The following is an 18023-nucleotide window of genomic DNA, read 5'->3' as shown; positions in this document are numbered from 1 at the left end:
ATATATATATATATATTTTCTTAAATAATAACAACACGATTGTCATACCAGACAAAGTTAGCAATAAATTTCTAGGTATAGTTTAATAACCAGTCCACAATTGAATTTTCCCCAGTCACCTCAAAAAATATTTTCACACTTTTTTGCTTCAGTCTGGATACAAACTAGATCCATACATTGGCTGTTACGTTTCTTAAACCTCTTTAAACTATGAATAGCATGTCATGCCACTGACTATTGGTAGGTCATTTATGTAGACAGACTTACATTTTATGTTTTTTGTTGTGCTTCTTTGCGGTGTTTCTTGAACCCCTATATTTTCCTAAAAATAGAAAGATCTGAAAGCTTGATTAGATTCCAAGTCATGGTTGGCATAGTATATTTCACATCAGGAGGTATATAACATGTCTGGTTGTGAGTTCATGTGGTGACAGATGACTCCTACCATTATAAAATTCCCCATCAGTCTTTCATCTAATGGTTTTATTCATTGAAAGTTGTTGCCAGAGTAGTTGTTTTATTGGGGGTTGTGATATATTGATTTTCTAGTTCTGTTGTTTCTTCCACATTTGTCAGTTGGAATTCTTTGGTAGATAACTTTTTCTCATTAGTTAGGGCTGTTTGGATATTATGAAATATAGTTCATAGAAAATGCAGGATAAATGTTTAATTCTATTTTAATTGCCAATTTTCAGAGTAGAGTGATATCATTAATATTAAGCAATGAAAAAAATTTTAAAGAAATCTTAGATTGTTGGAATTTGTTAAAGGGTAAGTTTAAATCCTATTTTTAACATATATGTGTTGTTTTTTAAAGCCGTGTGATGAGGTAAAGTAGAAAACAAATGTAGAATCTAGTATTTATTTACCTAGTATTTCAAAGCTGTTAATATTTAAACTAAAGATTAGAACTGATTAGGAGCTAAATTTAGGAACTTAGTTGTATGCATTTTGGGGATTAAAGTTTAACAGAATATAATTAGTCATTAAAAACCCAACACACATACAGGGTAGTACTAACTTGAGAATGTTGAATGGCATTTTTGGCTAACTAAATTGAGGGCTTTTTACTTTTTAGGTGTGAAAAGAGAATTTGCCCAGAAATGATAATCAACATTTAACTATCTGGATTTAAGCTACTTTTAGAGAAATATGTTGGAATTACTGTCTTTTTTTTTTTTTTAATCCATCCGAAACCAAACTTTTTTTTTTTTTGAGACAGAGTCTCACTCTATTGCCCGGGCTAGAGTGCCGTGGCATCAGCCTAGCTCACAGCAACCTCAAACTCCTGGGCTCAAGCAATCCTCCTGCCTCAGCCTCCCGAGTAGCTGGGACTACAGGCATGCGCCACCACGCCCGGCTAATTTTTTCTATATATTTTTACTTGTCCAGCTAATTTCTTTCTATTTTTAGTAGAGACGGGGTCTCGCTCTTGCTCAGGCTGGTCTAGAACTCCTGACCTCAAGTCATCCTCGCGCCTCAGCCTCCCAGAGTGCTAGGATTATAGACGTGAGCCACCGCACCTGGCCTAAACTCTTTTATTATTTGTAAAGATCGGGTCTTGCTGTTGGCCAGGTTGGTCTCCAACTTCTGGGCTCACATGATCCTCCTACCTTGGCCTCCCAAAGTGCTAGGTTTGCAGACATGATGGTGGGAGGCTCCTGGCCTCACAACCAAACTCTTGATTTCCAATCTTCATAGTCTTTCCATCTCAATGGAATTCAACTCCATATGAATACTCAGGCCAAAATACTTGTCCTCAACCTCATATTCATTCTCACTTGTCATTCAACCCATCGGCATATCCTGTTGTCTCTACCTTCATTCTCCACCACTTCTACGACCACCGTAGACTAAGCCACTTCCACCTTGCCTACACACTTTATATACTTTTACCCTGCTACCCAGCAGCGAAAATGATCCTTTGAAAATTTGTCAGATGACATAACTCTTCCGCTCAAAGCCCTCCTATAGTTTCCTGTGTGATTCGGTCCTCTTTCCCTGTGCACTCAAACTTCTCTACCTCAACTCTTCCCTTTTGCCTTCTTGAGTCAGCACAGTGGCAACCTTGTTCCCACAACATGTCAAGCACACTTGACTGCATCTGCTGTTCCCTTGGCTTGGAATGGTCTGTCCTGATACCCATGCTGCTTCCACACCTTCAAACCTGCATTCAAATGTCACATTCCAAAGGCCTTCCTAGACATTAGTCCTCTTCCTCCATTCATTTGTTCTCCACACATTTAACAAAGCCCAGGGCCACTAGAAACATACCTGTGTCAAACTTAGAATCAATGAGACAAAATGTCGTATGCCTCTGATGTGTACAGAAGTATACATTACCTATTATTTTTGCCCAGAATACCTTAACCTAACTCTAGGAATAACCAGAAAAAGACAGAAAATAAGGGGCAGCCTAAAAGATAACTACCTAGAATCATAAAACTCATGAAAGCTGGGGTTGGTCACTTCCTGATTAAAAACAAGACATAATAAAATGGAATGTGTGAACCTTGATTGGATCTGGATGTTGGGGGAATACAGCTGTAAAGAACATTGTAGGGAAGTAAGGACTCTACTGTAGATCTGAAAAATTTCAAAAGACGTTGGGACAGGAGGACCAGGTCCCACCAGTACCCCCCATTCTTCACATTGCTATTTTTATCTGCCCTTTCAGACTTTGGAGGCTAGCTAGCTCCTCAACTGGATTTCAGCTTAGATGTCACCTCAAGACCCTCTCTCCCACTTATCAGGTTACCCTGGTTTCCACAACACTGACCACTGCCTGAAATTCATGTTAGTATGTTTCAGAGGGCAAATGGCCTCCTAAATCAGAGACTGGCTCTTCTTCCTACATTTTAACATCAGCAATCAAGGCTTAAAACTGTTAAGTTTAGAGTTTCCAACACCTCTTTGAATATGCTTTCTCCAATCACCAGGGGGCACTAAAAACCTGATTAGTATCTGCCTCAGGCCTCGGACATTATGGACTTCAGAGTCACCAGGGTGAAGTCCAGATAGCTAAATCACTGGATTCACATGTCCAAAAGGACCCAGAAGTCACTGCCTTTTCATTAGTTTTAGCCTTTAAGCTTTTACAAGTGTAACCATCCAGGTGAGGGTGGCAAGGGACATTTCCCAACACTTCTAAAGTAAACTCAAATTTTAGGTTCTTTGGGGTAAAACAGGTTCTTCACTATTTACAAGGCTATTCCTGAATTGTGAAAATTCTCCATATTTTTTCCCTGTATTCCTCTATTCAATCTTGGCTGCCACAATCAGGCAGATAGAAAGCGCAAGGACATTTTTCTTGCATCTGTAGTGGAATTATTGTTTTTAAATATTGTTTTAACATAGATTTTTGTCTTCTTTTTAGTCTTATGATTTCATCATGAATTATTTTGCTGTTTGGTGTTAAAATTTAAATATATAGAGCTTATTTTGTACTAAGCACTATTGTAAGTGTTTTTATGTACAACTCACTATTTTCATAATGAGGCTACAAAGTTGATTCTAATATACTAATTTTATATATGAGAAGAGTGAGGCACATAGAGGTTAAGTGACTTGCCTAAAGTGGGTAGCATAGCTGAGATTCAAACTCAAGTAGTCTGGCTCTGTAGCTCATCCTCCAAAATACTATCTGAAATACTTGACAAACTGCAGCATAAACCCCCTTAAAAGGAGTGCCATAAGATTTATATTTTGTCCCACCTTGACTGAGGTAGAATTTTATAGTTTAAGTATATATTTAGTATAGTATACATATCTAGAATATGTCTAATATGTTTTAATAGTATATTTTGGATGGTTCAGCACGTTGAGTTACTTGTGGTATATGTAAGAGGTGGGAAACCATTCTAGGGTAGGAAGCATTATTCATACATCTTTAAACTGAAGTCATTGTTCTCTAGCCAGAGACCAAAACAAACACACCTATAGCTGAGCAAGTTTTACCGCAGCAAGGGAGGACTACATCATGGGGAATGGTCATGATTTGTCTGGTGATTTGGGGGAGGGTTCAAGGTAGCAGGATATTTCTATGGTTTGGGAGTTGTCAGGAAGGAAGTGGGGAACAAGTCTATGACTTGCTTAATCTTACCTAGAAAGCTGGAGAAATGAAGTAGGGTCAAAGCTGTGACTGGAAAAGCAGTAGCAGTCACTCGTATTAGCCAGGATAGGGGGGTGTTTGGGGATGTTTGGTAATTTCTGTGGTTTGGACAAAGTTCATAGGTTTATCTACATTTAGATATGATTACAGAGTGATTTTGTTTTTGTCTTGATCTTTCATGGTCACATAGTAGCCTCATCTGTTGTTGGTCGTTGATGTTCTGTGAAATTGTTTTATGTTCAGCTTCTGTTCAGGGCCTAGCTGTGAGTGCCAGGTCGATGCCTACCTGTTGGACTGTATTTCTCTTTCTCACTAGTTTTTTCACAAGTAAACAAGGTTCATTGCAGAAGAAAACAAGTGAGGAAACATACGTAAACGAGAAGAAAAAAGTTTAAACTACTTATGGAGAAATAAGAAACAAGATTTAAACTGCCTTGTATTTTATTAAATATCTTTGTAGACATTTTAATCCTTATTTGTAGGTAAAACATTTTTATAAATGTAGAGTTACAGTATTTATATATTTCTTTTTTTATTTTAGAGATTTACTTTGAGTATCATTTCATTGCCAAGTATGGGGTTGTTGTACCATACAGAAAGTTACAGTTAGGGTCATTGGAGTTGTGACCTTGTGTCATCTTTATAAATGTTTATATAGTGGTCAGTAATCCATATTCAGTAATCTTCTTGTCTTTCTCTAGCCCTTTAAGTGCATGTATCTTTATATGTATGTTTTTGTAAGTACACATAAATGTGTCATATAGCATGTTCAGTTAAGGAATTTATTGTTATAGGCAATAATGAAAGAATGCAATTTTTATAAGCTAGATAAAGAAGACATTAATATATGGGTCCTAATGTTTAAGTATTAAGTACTTACTATTTGCTGTGAAGATAGAGAAAATGGAGATGATGATTTCTGGAATTTGAGGAGTCCAAAGCGTCCTTCATTATAAGCATTTCAGAATGTTAAGTAGTTTCTCAATCTTTATTATAGTAATTGAATCAATATAACTATATATGACATCTGAAGTAGTTACAGAATAGCATTTGTGAGTTGATATGGCATTGTAATAAGAAATGACATACTTTTCAACACAGAGTTTAATAAAATGATGATTAGCATTTAGTTTAAGTACATACACTTCTTGGCAATGTCTTCTTTCATATATAGGCTTTTTGAAATCTAGGTGGAAAGCAATACTTGTATGTGTGTGCGTATCTAAAAACATAGATACTCAAGTCTCTTTACATTAGCTTATGCAGTTTTACTTGCATTAGGTGAATTGGTAACAGGTTAACAGCTAAGCTCTGTATATATTTAATAATACAAACCATTATATAAACAATTGTTAGGTACATATTCATTTTTGTAAATACTTTCTTTAAAATCTTCATCTGAAGGTCTGAAGCTTTTCATGTATCATTTATTGTCATAAGAATCCAATTGAAATAGAAATGTTTACTCTTTTTCTCAAGCATTCGTTAAATGTACATACATAGTTTTAAAACTTATCTTCTGTCCTTTTTTCCTGTTCTTACCCAGTTGTCATGAAAAAAATATCCTTAACTCTTGCTTCTATTTCCAATTGAAATAGAAATGCCTACTCTTTTTCTCAGGCATTTGTTAAATGTACATACATAGTTTTAAAACTTACCTTCTGTTTTTTTGTCCTTTTCTTACCCAGTTGTCTTGAAAAAAATGTCCTTAACTCTTGCTTTCACTTTTTCTTTTCTTCCTTTCTTCCACTTGAGAGCCTCTAACAGCTCTGAATTATAATTAAGTAAATAGAAGAGTTAGTTTTAGTGTCAAGTTAGTATGGAGAAAATATAAGTTACAATTTTTGAATAGACTTTGAGAACTAGTATTGCTAATCACCTGTTTGCTTTTTAAATATACCTTCTGAGCTGAGATCTAAAAAAGTATTTGAAGTACTTGACTTAACGCTCTTGAAAAGTCCCAAAAGTCCCATTTAGAAAATAGCATAGCAATAGCTACTTAGCTCTTTATCTTCCTTTAGTTAAGGTTGCACTTCCTTTTTTTAGCCATAGCATTCAAGTTTAAACTATATTATACCATGAGTGCTTAACACAGTGCTTAATACATGTTAAGTAATCTTTAAAGTTAATATTTAAAATTGAGTTTTTTATAAATTGGAGATTTACCATATGTAAATTATGGTAGATTATATTTGCATATTTAAACCTGTGAACATTATTAAGGACTTCTGTATGTAATGTGCCATACTGAGAAGAGGGCAATGTTCCCATCCTCAGAGACTTATCAGTCTGTTGGACATAGGAGAGATTATCTGTGTGTACACACACACACAGACATAGGATGGATCATCTGTGTGTACATAAACACACACACACACACACACACACACACACACACACACAATGACTGCAGTACAAGACAGACTGTGAGATACAACAGGTATCAAAAAAGTTACATAGACATAATGAAGACAGTGAATAATTAACACTTTTGAATCATGATGTTATAGTAATTAAGGGCAACATGTTAAATATTAGCATTCCTTTTTGTTTAAATCTGGAATTAAAGTTTTAGACATGTTAGACAAAATGGTATCCAAAGGTTCTTTTATGTTAAGAAGTATGTATTTTCTTTTAACTAGTATTTAACTCATTATTTTCAAATTATCTCCTATTCCTTAAAAATATATAATTGCTTTTCCCCCCCATTTCTTTCTTTTTCTGGCAGCTTTTCACAGATGGAATCACAAATAAACTTATTGGCTGTTATGTGGGTAATACCATGGAGGATGTAGTCCTGGTGAGAATTTATGGCAATAAGACTGAGTTGTTAGTCGATCGAGATGAGGAAGTAAAGAGTTTTCGAGTGTTGCAGGCTCATGGCTGTGCACCACAACTCTACTGTACCTTCAATAACGGACTGTGCTATGAGTTTATACAAGGAGAAGCATTGGATCCACAGCATGTCTGCAACCCTGCCATTTTCAGGTACATTTAACCAAATTTTTTTTCCTTCTGAAAAATAAGAATATTAAGTTCCCTAAGGAACTATCTTTTAATATTGCCTTTTCTTTCTTTGAGCAACTATTTGGTTAACTTAGAAACTTTGTTTAGTTAGGGTTTTATTTTTGTTTCCTAAAGAGAAAGAAAGAAATTCCTTTAAATCTATAGTTCTCATTGCTGACTCTTTGCAGAATAAAGGACTATGAGAGGCTTTGGGATTAACTTGCTGCAGAGAGTCAAGGCTACCCCTTAATTTTTTAAAGTGGTGTTTGAATTGAAGTGTTGTACATTTTCTTATTGCCAATTGCTTATTACTTAATTGTGCATATTTTCAGAGTTCTTGCTTATTAGGTTTCTATTAATTCTGTTAACATTTCTTTGTTTTTTAAGTTGTTCATTATTTAATTCAATATATTATGTTTTCTCTAAAGAATAATGTCTTATATCTGCTTGATCATTTTTCTAGAATTGCCAACTTTTAAAATTTTCTTTCTGTTCTTGAAAACTAGAAAATAGGCTTGATTTGAAAACAGCAAGTTAATTCATAGGTTAAACCAGCAGTTCTCCACTATTTTGGTCTCAGGACCTTTTTACAGCTCTTTGCAGTTATTGAGCACCCAAAGAGCTTTTGCTTTAATATTTTATTTATATTTATCAATAGTTACCGTGTTAGATTTCAAAACTAATTTTTTGGAACACAAGAAATTAAGTACACATCCCATTAGCTATCAGTGTGATGACCTTATCACATATCATGTAGCCTCTTGAAAATTACACTGTACATGCATGAGAGAACAAGAGTGAGAAACGTAAATAATGTCTTCTGAAAATAGTTTTAACTTTACAAACCTCCTGAAAGGGTTTCAGGTCTCTACTAGTCTTCTGGATCTTTGAATTATACATTTAGAATTGTTAAGTAAACATGCTGATAAAAATGGAATGTACCAGTATTATTTACCTATTGTATGCCTGTATCAAATAGTACTTTGAAATATTTTGGCATAGAAATCTGTTCAAACCCTACTATTTAGCAATCAGGTATATTCTCTTCTTTTACGTGAATATACTCTTTAGATGTGTTGAAGGACCCTGATTAATAAATTTGTTTGCGCTTTTGTGTCAGATTTTTTTTTTTGTGGTCTTTAGGATGGCATATATTTATTTATAAACCTTCAATCTTGTTTACAGTGGTTGAGAAATACCTATATAACAGGATTAAAAATGAATAGATTCATAAATTAAACCAAAGAAAAAGCTGTAGTTAGATTCAGATACAAAAATATGTCCTATAAGTATGCTAGAGAAGCATCCTTACAACACATCCTTACATGAGTGTCCTTACAACTAAAGAGGAAAAAATTAGTTTTAAGACTTAGTGTCCAAGACCAGTGCTCATACCTGTAATCCTGGCACTTTGGGAGGCCGAGGCAGGGGAATTGCTTGAGGCCAGGAGTTTGAGACCAGCCTGAGCAAGAGTGGGACCCTGTCTCTACAAAAAATAGAAAAATCAGCTGGGCATGGTGGTACACGCCTATAGTCCCATTTACTCCGGAGGCTGCTGCAGGAGGATTGCTAGAACCCAGGACTTTGAGGCTACAGTGAGCTGTGATCACGCCACTGCACTCCAGCTGGGTGACAGTGAGATCTTGTCTCAAAAAAAAAAAAAGTCAGTGTCCACAGGCCTTTCCTCCCACGCACCCCTGTCTTCCCACTGAAAAATAGGCCCCTGGTCACCCAATGACCAGGATCTGCAAGCTGCAAAGTTTTAGTGCGCATTTGGACTTTCATGATCAGAGATGGCAGCAAAGGTATCAACATGAAAAGCTACTGAGTCTTGGTGTTCTCATCTAGTGTATGCAAGATAATGGCAACATTATCATCAACTAATGGCTTGTCTGTGTGTGAATGTGAAGCAACCAGAACACCTACAGGAAGGCCTTGGTTGGAATCCTGTTTCAGTGCTCCATGGCACTTCCCTCCTGCATTTCTCCCCAAAGCCCTTATGATGACGAGTCCCTCATTTGCTATTGCGTAGCCTCTCAGGACTCCCACTGAAGTCACTCAAATTATAGAAGGTGTGTGCAGAATCTACATGATAGCAATAGGATCCAGACATCTGCAAGAGAAGACCAAGCTTTGTCTAAGGAGGAGGAGATAGAAACTGAATCAGATGGGGAGGCAGAATGTGCTCTGAGCAATATGGAAATCATTGAGGAGCTCCTTGAGTACTTTTCAGAGACCAAGAGGCAGAAGAGCAGTGATGGTAGTAATAGCAGCAGCAGAAGCAGCCGTGGTGGCGGCTGGATATGAAGCACCTGGACGACTACATGCATGTCGACCACCACCTATACTACAATACCCACTGGTCAGTGGAGCCCCTGTCCTAGAGGCCTGGCAAGCTGCAACAGGCTGAGATGAAATGGTTATACTGGAACAGTGCCACCAAGATCCAGGCAATGGAAGCTTCAGTGCAGCTGTGCTTGATAAGCACTGTGACAGAAAGCAGCCTAAGTACTGGTCATTTGTTCCTGTAAAGTTCTAAGCTCTGGGCACAAGGACCCCTGGGAATGCTTTCTGAACAAGATTCCCAGCCACTCACCCCCTTCCTTTTGGATACACTCTCTTCATCTCTCCATCTGTATGTTTTCTCAGGGAAAGAGGACTTTATACTGAGAAAGAATCATGTTCACCAAAGTCCCAGTGGGTCTGTTATAGGGGTGGGTATAATATGTCAGCCACTTAGAAGTTGGCAGGACTTACACTGTTGCCAACATCAGAAACTTTCTCTTGATATAAAATGATAATTTTGTATATATTACACTAGTTTTTGATGTCAATAATAGTATACGATTTATTAAAGTTCTTTGCCTAGAGATAACCAAAAGAAAAAGTGTCCAAAAGATTTAAGAGAAAAGTTGCTTAAGGCTAATACCATTTTTACTGGTTTAGTAATTTTTTAATTTACATTTTATTTATTTTTATTTCGAGATGCTAAGTGAGTACAAATGTTTTAGGTTACATGGATCATTTTTGTAATGCTTGAGTCCTTGAGACGCTCTATTCAATAAATGTGTGTGCCTGTCACCCAAATAGTGTTTCTAGTACCTGTTAAGTTGGTTTATTCTCCTCCCCTCAGACCCTCTCCCGCCTGGTTGCTTTCCACTGAGTTTTACTTCCCTCTGTGCACTTGTGTATTCATCATTTAGTTCCAATTTAATAGCGAGTACATGCGGTGGTTGCTTTTCCATTCTTGTGATACTTCACTTAGAGAATGGTTTCCAATTCCATCCAGTTTGTTGTAAAAGGTATTAATTCATCTTTTTTTTATGGCTGAGTAGTACTCTATGGTGTACCTATACCACATTTTATTAACCCACTCATGAATTGACGGGTACTTGGGTTGATTCCACATCTTTGTAGTTGTGCGTTGTGCTGCAGTAAACATTCAAGTGCAGGTGTCTTTTGATAAAATGACTTCTTTTCCTTCGGGTAAATACCCAGTAGTGGAATTGCTGGATCGAATAGTAGGTCTACTTTTAGTTCTTTGAGAACTCTCCATACTGTTTTCCGTAGAGGTTGGACTAATTGGTAGTTCCACCAACAGTGTATAAGTATTCCTTTCTCTCTGCATCCACACCAGCATCTATTGTTTTTGCACTTTTTAGTAAGAGCCAGTCTAACTGGGGTGAGGAGTCATTGTGGTTTCAATTTGCATTTCCCTGATGATTTTCATATTTCTTGGCCATTTTTCTTTCTTCTTTTGAGAACTGTCTGTTCATGTCTTTTGCCCACTTTGTATTAGGGTTGTTTGTTTTTTCCTTGCTGATTTGCTTTAGTACTATGTAAATTCTGGTTATTAGTCTCTATTGGATGTGTAGGTTGTGAATATTTTCTCCCATGCTGTAGGTGGTCTATTTGCTTTCTGGATTGTTTCCTTAGCTGTGCAGAAGCTTTTTAGTTTAATCAAATCCCATTTATTAATTTTTGTTGTTGCCATGATTGACATTGAGGTCTTTTCCATAAATTCATTTCCTAGGCCAATATCTAGAAGGGTTTTTCCTGCATTTTCCTCTAGAATTCTTACGGTTTCATGCTTTAGATGTAAGTCTTTTATCCTTCTTGAATTAATCTTTGTGAGTGGTGAGAGGTAGGGGTCCTGTTTCATTCTTCTGTATGTGGCTATCCAATTTTCCCAGCACCATTTATTGAATAGAGCGTCTTTTCCCTAGTGAATATTTTTGTCTGCATTGTCAAAGATCAGTTGGTTGTGGGTTTTATGTCGGATGGTTTTATGTCTGGGTTCTCTGTTCTATTCCATTGGTTTATGTTTTTTGTACCAATACCATGTTGTTTTGCTTACTATAGCCTTGTAGTGTAGTTTGAAGTCTGCTAATGTGATACCTCCAGATTTGTTCTTTTTGCTTAAGATTGCTTTGGCTATTTGGGCTCTTTTCCAGTTCCAAATGAAACATAGAATTATAATATTTTCTATGAAATATCTGTGAAGTCTATGACATATGACTTTGGTAACTTCATGAGGATTGTGTTGAATTTGTAAGTCACTTTGGATAGTATGGACATTTTAACAGTGTTGATTCTGCCTATCCATGACATGGTATGTTTTTCCATTTGTTTGTATCCTCTGTGATTTCTTTCCTCAGAGTTTTGTGGTTCTCCTTGTAGAGATCTTTCACCTCCTTGGTTAAGTATATTCCTAGGTATTTTATTTTCTTTGTAGCAATTGTGAATGGTAATAAGTCTTTGATTTTAATGGCCCTTGTAAATCCCACACTTTCATATGCTAGACATCAATGTTCCTGAACCGTCTTTAATATACCAGATTTAAACTTACAGTTAAACTGGTGGCAGTGGGTACCATCTGCCAGTCAGAAGTTCAGATTCACACAATTCTTATCTCCTTTTACTGTACAGTCACATGATGGAAACTGGACACCTGGGCCAGTTTTTTTCTCTTTCAATGATGGTTGTGGAAAGTTATGGCATCAGGTGCCACGTTGAAATTCTGTATTAGGCAAGATAGCTCTTTCACTAAGAGTACATTGTGGAGCCAGATTGTCTCAGCTTTGTGAGGTATATGAATTTGGGTATAATACTTAAATTTTTGTGTCTTAATTTCCTCATCTTAAAAATGGGCATGATAATAGCACCTACCTCCACAGTTGTAAGGATTAAATTTGTTAATATATGTAAAAAGCTTAGATTAATACCTGCCATATGTTAAGCAATATGCGTTAGCTTTTATGATAATGATAATTATTTTTCTCAGAAGACTTCTCATACTTTATCTGACTCCTACAGAGCTTCTGACAGATTGGACATTAACTAAAAAAACTATTAAATATTACTTAGGCATATTGTCATGGATATTACTAATCCATTGGCTTTATTATGCTTTTAGAAGCATATTTTTTGAATTTTAAAATTCAAACAGACCTCTTTTGCTTTTAGGTACTATTTACTTTGGTATATTGTGTTCCTTAAGGTATAGGAAAGCAGCCTATGGATGTGGCATAGCAAATATTTATTGCCACTAACCCTCCCCCGTTGTTCATAACAGAGAATACTAACTAGTCTTGGGACTGTTTCCTGTTGAACCTGGATGAAACCTCAGAATCTTTCCCATCTAAGCAATTACACTACCTCTTTGCTCTCTCTGGTCCAGATTTATTTTGTCTTTTTTGTGATTTTAACTTGTGATTTAACCTTGAAGAGACCATTTTATATTAAAAATTCAAGATTTTATTTTTTTTTCTAGTACTAAAAATGTTAGTAATAGGTATGTTGTAATTCTGTTAATAATTGTAAGGATTTATACATGCAAGATTTGAGAAATGACATAGTAAAATGATGATGATGGTCACTAATACCAATATAGCTCTTAAAGTAAGCTGGGCACTGTTCTAAACACCTTACATGTGTTAATAAATTCAGCCTACAACAGCCATAAAAGATAGGTAATATTATAATCCCACTTCAATAGATGAGAAAACTAAGGTGCAAAAATTTAAAGTAATTTGCCTGTGATCACATGGCTAGTAAAAGTGCATCCTCAAAGAATACTGATAATCAGTAACTGAACCGTTCTACTTTCTCATTGAGAAAAGAAAATAAAATGTAAAGAAAAATAGATCTTTATTGTACCCCTTATAAAAAGTGAAAATTTGTAGATTTGAAGTAAATAAAGCAAGAAAGTGAATGTAGACTTTTTTCTATTTATTGATTTCTCACCATTTTATATAATTAATTATTATTAAGCCTGCTATAGGGTTTCTTTTTAACAGGAAAGCTTTTCATAGTTGATCTTTTTAGGTAACCTGAAGTAGAAAAAATTAGATAATTTTAATTTTTAATCAGGAACTCTAAAGGTTTGTTAAAACTGACTTTGGTATTTGATGCAATGCCATAACTATGTTTATAGTAATTGTTCCCTTTTCTGTACTTTTAGTACTCATTTATAATATGTGTAAGTGATACTAATGAACTCATATACACACTTCATAAAAAGAATATACACTGTTAGAAATTAAGCATCAATACTTTCAATTAAATTCTATGACAGTTGGCTTACAATAAGTAATATATTGAATTGCCACACAATTTTGAAGAGAAGCAGCAGAGTACAGGCTGACAAAGGAAACAATAAAAGATGACAATAAGGTGTGTGACAGGATATGATTAGTTGACATTATGAGTAGTAACATTTGCTCTTTATTTTGCTATTAAATTTATTTCAAATTGTATTGTAATTTTTTATGGCATATTTAAGTGTTTAGCTGAGCAGGTTTTGTTAATCATTATAAAATAGAAAATACAAAAAGAAAAGCTAATTGAGGGAAAGGCAACTTTGAATTAATAAAATGTCCGAATCATAAATGGTTTTAAATAGGAACATGGTTTTATTGTTTTCAAATAGGGATATACTTTTTAAATATCAAGTAACCAAGTGAATAAATGATGGCTCTGGAGCCCCCCAAGAAGAAGTTAGAGATATAAACTTGGGATGACATGCTTATTTAGCTTTTCTCCTGCTATAAAATGATTTTCATTTATCTATGATAAAAAAGAATTTTTGATTTATTAATTAATAGGGGCTTATTACCCATTTGGGGTTAGTTGGATGTCACATTTTGATCCATTGTTATGACCTTTAGTGTTTGAATATAGTCATGAACTTTCAAGAAACTGTTGATTGTTAGGTCAGCCTAATAGGCAGCGACTGATCTGGACTGATTGATCACAGCTTCAGTAAATGTTGATTGAGCTTCAGATCAAAGTCCACAGTACTCTTTTGTTTTGGCTCTTTGAGCCATAGCTATATACATGTATTATGATTATGATTGAGAGTATCTCCTTTAATATAAAAGGCATATGTTTATGTTTGATCTAGTCTGGGGGAGGAAGAAGAATTCAAACAGTTCCTGCTGTCCTAGTAATTCACGGTTTGTGACAGACAATAATGTTGGGCGAAAAAATAAGCTAAATAGTATACAAAGCACACCTTTTCAGAAAGGTAGGGTTGATTGTAGGTATACTTAGGAAATTTGGCAGTGTTTCACTGAGATTACATTTGAACTGAAATTTAAAGAACAAGGCAAAATGTGGAGGAGGTGAAGGGAATGTTGTAGGTAAAGACAAATGAGTTATACTAAGTTAACGAGTTACACTAAGTTAATGCTTAACTGGTAATGTCACTTGTGAAAATTTATTATGAAGTGTTTTATTTGAACTTTTTAAAAGCAATCAAGTGTTGCTGAGACCTTCAGAAATTTTTAAAAAATCAAAGGTGTTTAGTAATTTTCTCAAATTTCTCATCAGGTATTTCTCAAAAACTTGCTCCTTGTTGGGAATCCTAGCTGAAGTTTAATTAAGAATCACCTAGTGACAGACTTAGAAGAAGTTTAATTTCAAACTAATTGTTGCATATTTATCAAAAAGCGTGCTGACGGCACTGTAGTGGAACTGGCACACTGTGTTGCATGAAAAATTGGTAATGTTCTGTCTTGGAAATCAATAGGCTAATATATAATAATTCATAAAAGAAGGTTATATGCTGTGTTCCTGGCAGCAACAATTAGAAATCTCTTATATTCATGTGTAATTAAGGTACATCAACACAAATGAGTATATGATACTATTGAAATGATAATTTTGAATATAGTCTAATTCATGCAAAATGGCTGATGCCAGACTACGAGGAAAAAATGATCATAAAAACTGCTTAGCTGTGGCTACGATCTGGCAATAATTTGCTTATGTGAAAGCTCTAAAGGGATATCTAAAAATGAAATACTATTGGAATGGTAGGATTAGGGATTATTTTTCAATTTCAGTAATTTTTGTTATTGTTACGATATCTTTAATTTTAAAAAGCTTCCAACAGGGAAACAGTTAGTATTAGTGGACATTTGAGGAATTCTCTGAAGCCTTGAGATTTTCAAACATTTGGCTTCAACGAATATGGCATTTTAAAACAGTATTTGCCTTGATGTTACCGTAGTAAAACCTCACTTACTGAAACCGTAGAAGGAGGATTCTATGATAGTGAATCAGAAATCTTTAAGTAATTTTTTATTATATATATATAAAACCTAAATTAATGGTTTATTAAAGATGCTGTTACTTTTATGAAGAGATTTTCCTTTTAAAGATTTTCATTTTATTTTATTTTATTTTTTTTGAGATGGAGTCTCACTCTGTTGCCCGGGGTAGAGAGCCGTGGCGTCAGCCTAGCTCACAGCAACCTCAAACTCCTGGGCTCAAGCGATCCTCCTGCCTCAGCCTCCCGAGTAGCTGGGACTACAGGCAGGAGCCACCATGCCCGGCTAATGTTTTATATATGTATTTTTAGTTGTTCAGCTAATTTCTTTCTATATTTTTAGTAGAGATGGAGTCTTGCTCAGGCTGATCTTGAACTCCTGAGCTCAAACAATCTGCCCGCCTTGGCCTCCCAGAGTGCTAGGATTACAGGCGTGAGCCACTGCGCCCGGCCAAGATATTTAAGAGCAGTTTTAGGTTTATAGCAAAATTGAGAAGAAGATACAGAGATTTCCCATGTACTCCCTGTCCCCACACATAGATGGCCTCTCCCATTATCAATATCCCCTGTCAGAGTGGTACATTTGTTACAGTTCATAAACCTACATTGATGCATTATTATCACCCAAAATCAAAAGTTCACATTAGGATTTACTCTTGGTGTTGTATATTCTGTGAGTTTGAATACAGAGTATTTTCACTCCTCTAAAAATTCTGTGTTCTGCCTGTTCATTTTCCCCCTTTCCCCTTAGCCCATGGCAACCACTGATCTTTTCACTGCTTCCGTAGTTTGCCTTTTCCCCATTTCATATAGTTGGAATCGAACAATATGTAGCTTCTTTGACTTAGTACTATACATTTAAGTTTCCTCCATATTTTTTCATGGCTTAATGGCTGATTTCTTTCTTTCTTTCTTCTTTCTTTCTTTCTTTTCTTTCTTTCTTTTCTTCCTTTTTTTGTGGAGACAAAGCCCCAGGTAAAGTGCAGTGGCCGTCATCATAGCTTATTGTATCCTCAAACTCCTGGACTCAAGCTGCAATCCTCCTGTCTCAGCCTCCTGAGTAGCTGGGACTACAGGCGCATGCCACCACGCCTGGCTAATTTTTCTATTTTTTCACAGAAACGGGGGTCTCGCTCTTGCTCAGGCTGGTGTGGAACTCCTAAGCTCAAGCGATCCTCCCACCTTGGCCTCTCAGAGTGCTAGGATTATAGATGAGCCACTGTGCCAGGCAGTTGATTTCTTTTTTAGTGTGCTGAATAATATTTCATTATTTGGATATACCAAGTTTATCCATGCACCTATTGAAGGATATCTTGGTTGCTTCCAACTTTTAGCAATTATGAATAAAGCCTCTGTAAACATCTCTGTGAAGTTTTTTTGTGTGGGCATAAGTTCTTCAGCTCCTTTGGTTAAATGCTAAGGAGTGTGATTGCTAGATCGTATGGTAAGAATATGTTTAGTTTTGTAATAAACCACTAAATTGTTTCCCACAGTGGCTGTTCTGATTTATATTCCCATCAGCAATGAGTGAGAGTTGCCGTTGTCAGTGTTTTTGCTTTTGGCCATTCTCATAGATGCATAGTGGTATCTCATCATTTGAATTTGCATTTTCCTGATGATACATAATGTGGATATCTTTTCATGTGCTTATTTGCCATCTGTATATCTTCTTTGGTGAAGTGTGTTTTAAGGTCCTTAGGTCCATTTTTCAGTTGGATTGTTTGTGTTCTTATTGCTGAGTTTTAAGAGTCATTTGTATATATTGGATAACATTTATTGGGTATGTGTTTTGCAAGTATTTTTTTTGCTAGTCTGTGGTTTCTTTTCATTCTCTTGATAGTGTCTTTCACAGAGCAGAAAGTTTTAATTTTAATGAAGTCCAGCTTATCAGTTTTTTCTTTCATGGATCATGCCTTTGGTCTAAGAAATTATCACCAAACCCAGGGTCATCTAGATTTTGTCCTGTGCTATCTTCTCAGAGTTTTTAAATTTTGTATTTTACAATTAGGTATATGATCCATTTTGAGATAATTTTTGTAAAGGATGTAAGGTCTGTCTAAATTTGTTTTTTTTGTTTTTTTTTTTGCATGTGAACATCCAGTTGTTTGTCACAATTTGTTGAAAAGACTATCTTTTCTCCATTATATTGCCTTTGCTCCTTTGTCAAAGATCAGTTGACTATATTTATGTCTATATCTGGACTTTCTGTCCTGTCCTTGATCTGTTTGTCTGTTCTTTGTCATATACCACACTGTCTTGATTACTGTAGCTTTATAGTAAGTCTTGAAGATGGGTAGTGTCAGTCCTCCAGCTTTGTTCTTCTCCTTCAATATTGTGTTGGTTATTCTGGGT

General features: G+C 35.6%; 1 protein-coding gene across 1 annotated transcript in view; it reads left to right on the top strand.

The window, feature by feature from the left end:
• Positions 1–18023, top strand: part of ETNK1 (ethanolamine kinase 1) — a 95380-nt gene that overhangs the window by 16217 nt on the left and 61140 nt on the right. Inside the window, 1 exon segment of the mRNA XM_012640973.1 lies at positions 6840–7099. Within this exon segment, the coding sequence (XP_012496427.1) occupies positions 6840–7099 (260 nt within the window).

The sequence above is a fragment of the Propithecus coquereli genome, unplaced genomic scaffold (genome assembly GCF_000956105.1).
Source record: "Propithecus coquereli isolate 6110/MARCELLA unplaced genomic scaffold, Pcoq_1.0 Scaffold16, whole genome shotgun sequence".
Lineage (NCBI taxonomy): Eukaryota > Metazoa > Chordata > Mammalia > Primates > Indriidae > Propithecus > Propithecus coquereli.
The sequence above is the reverse complement of the archived record's forward strand: the minus strand, read 5'-3'. Positions and strand labels throughout refer to the sequence as shown.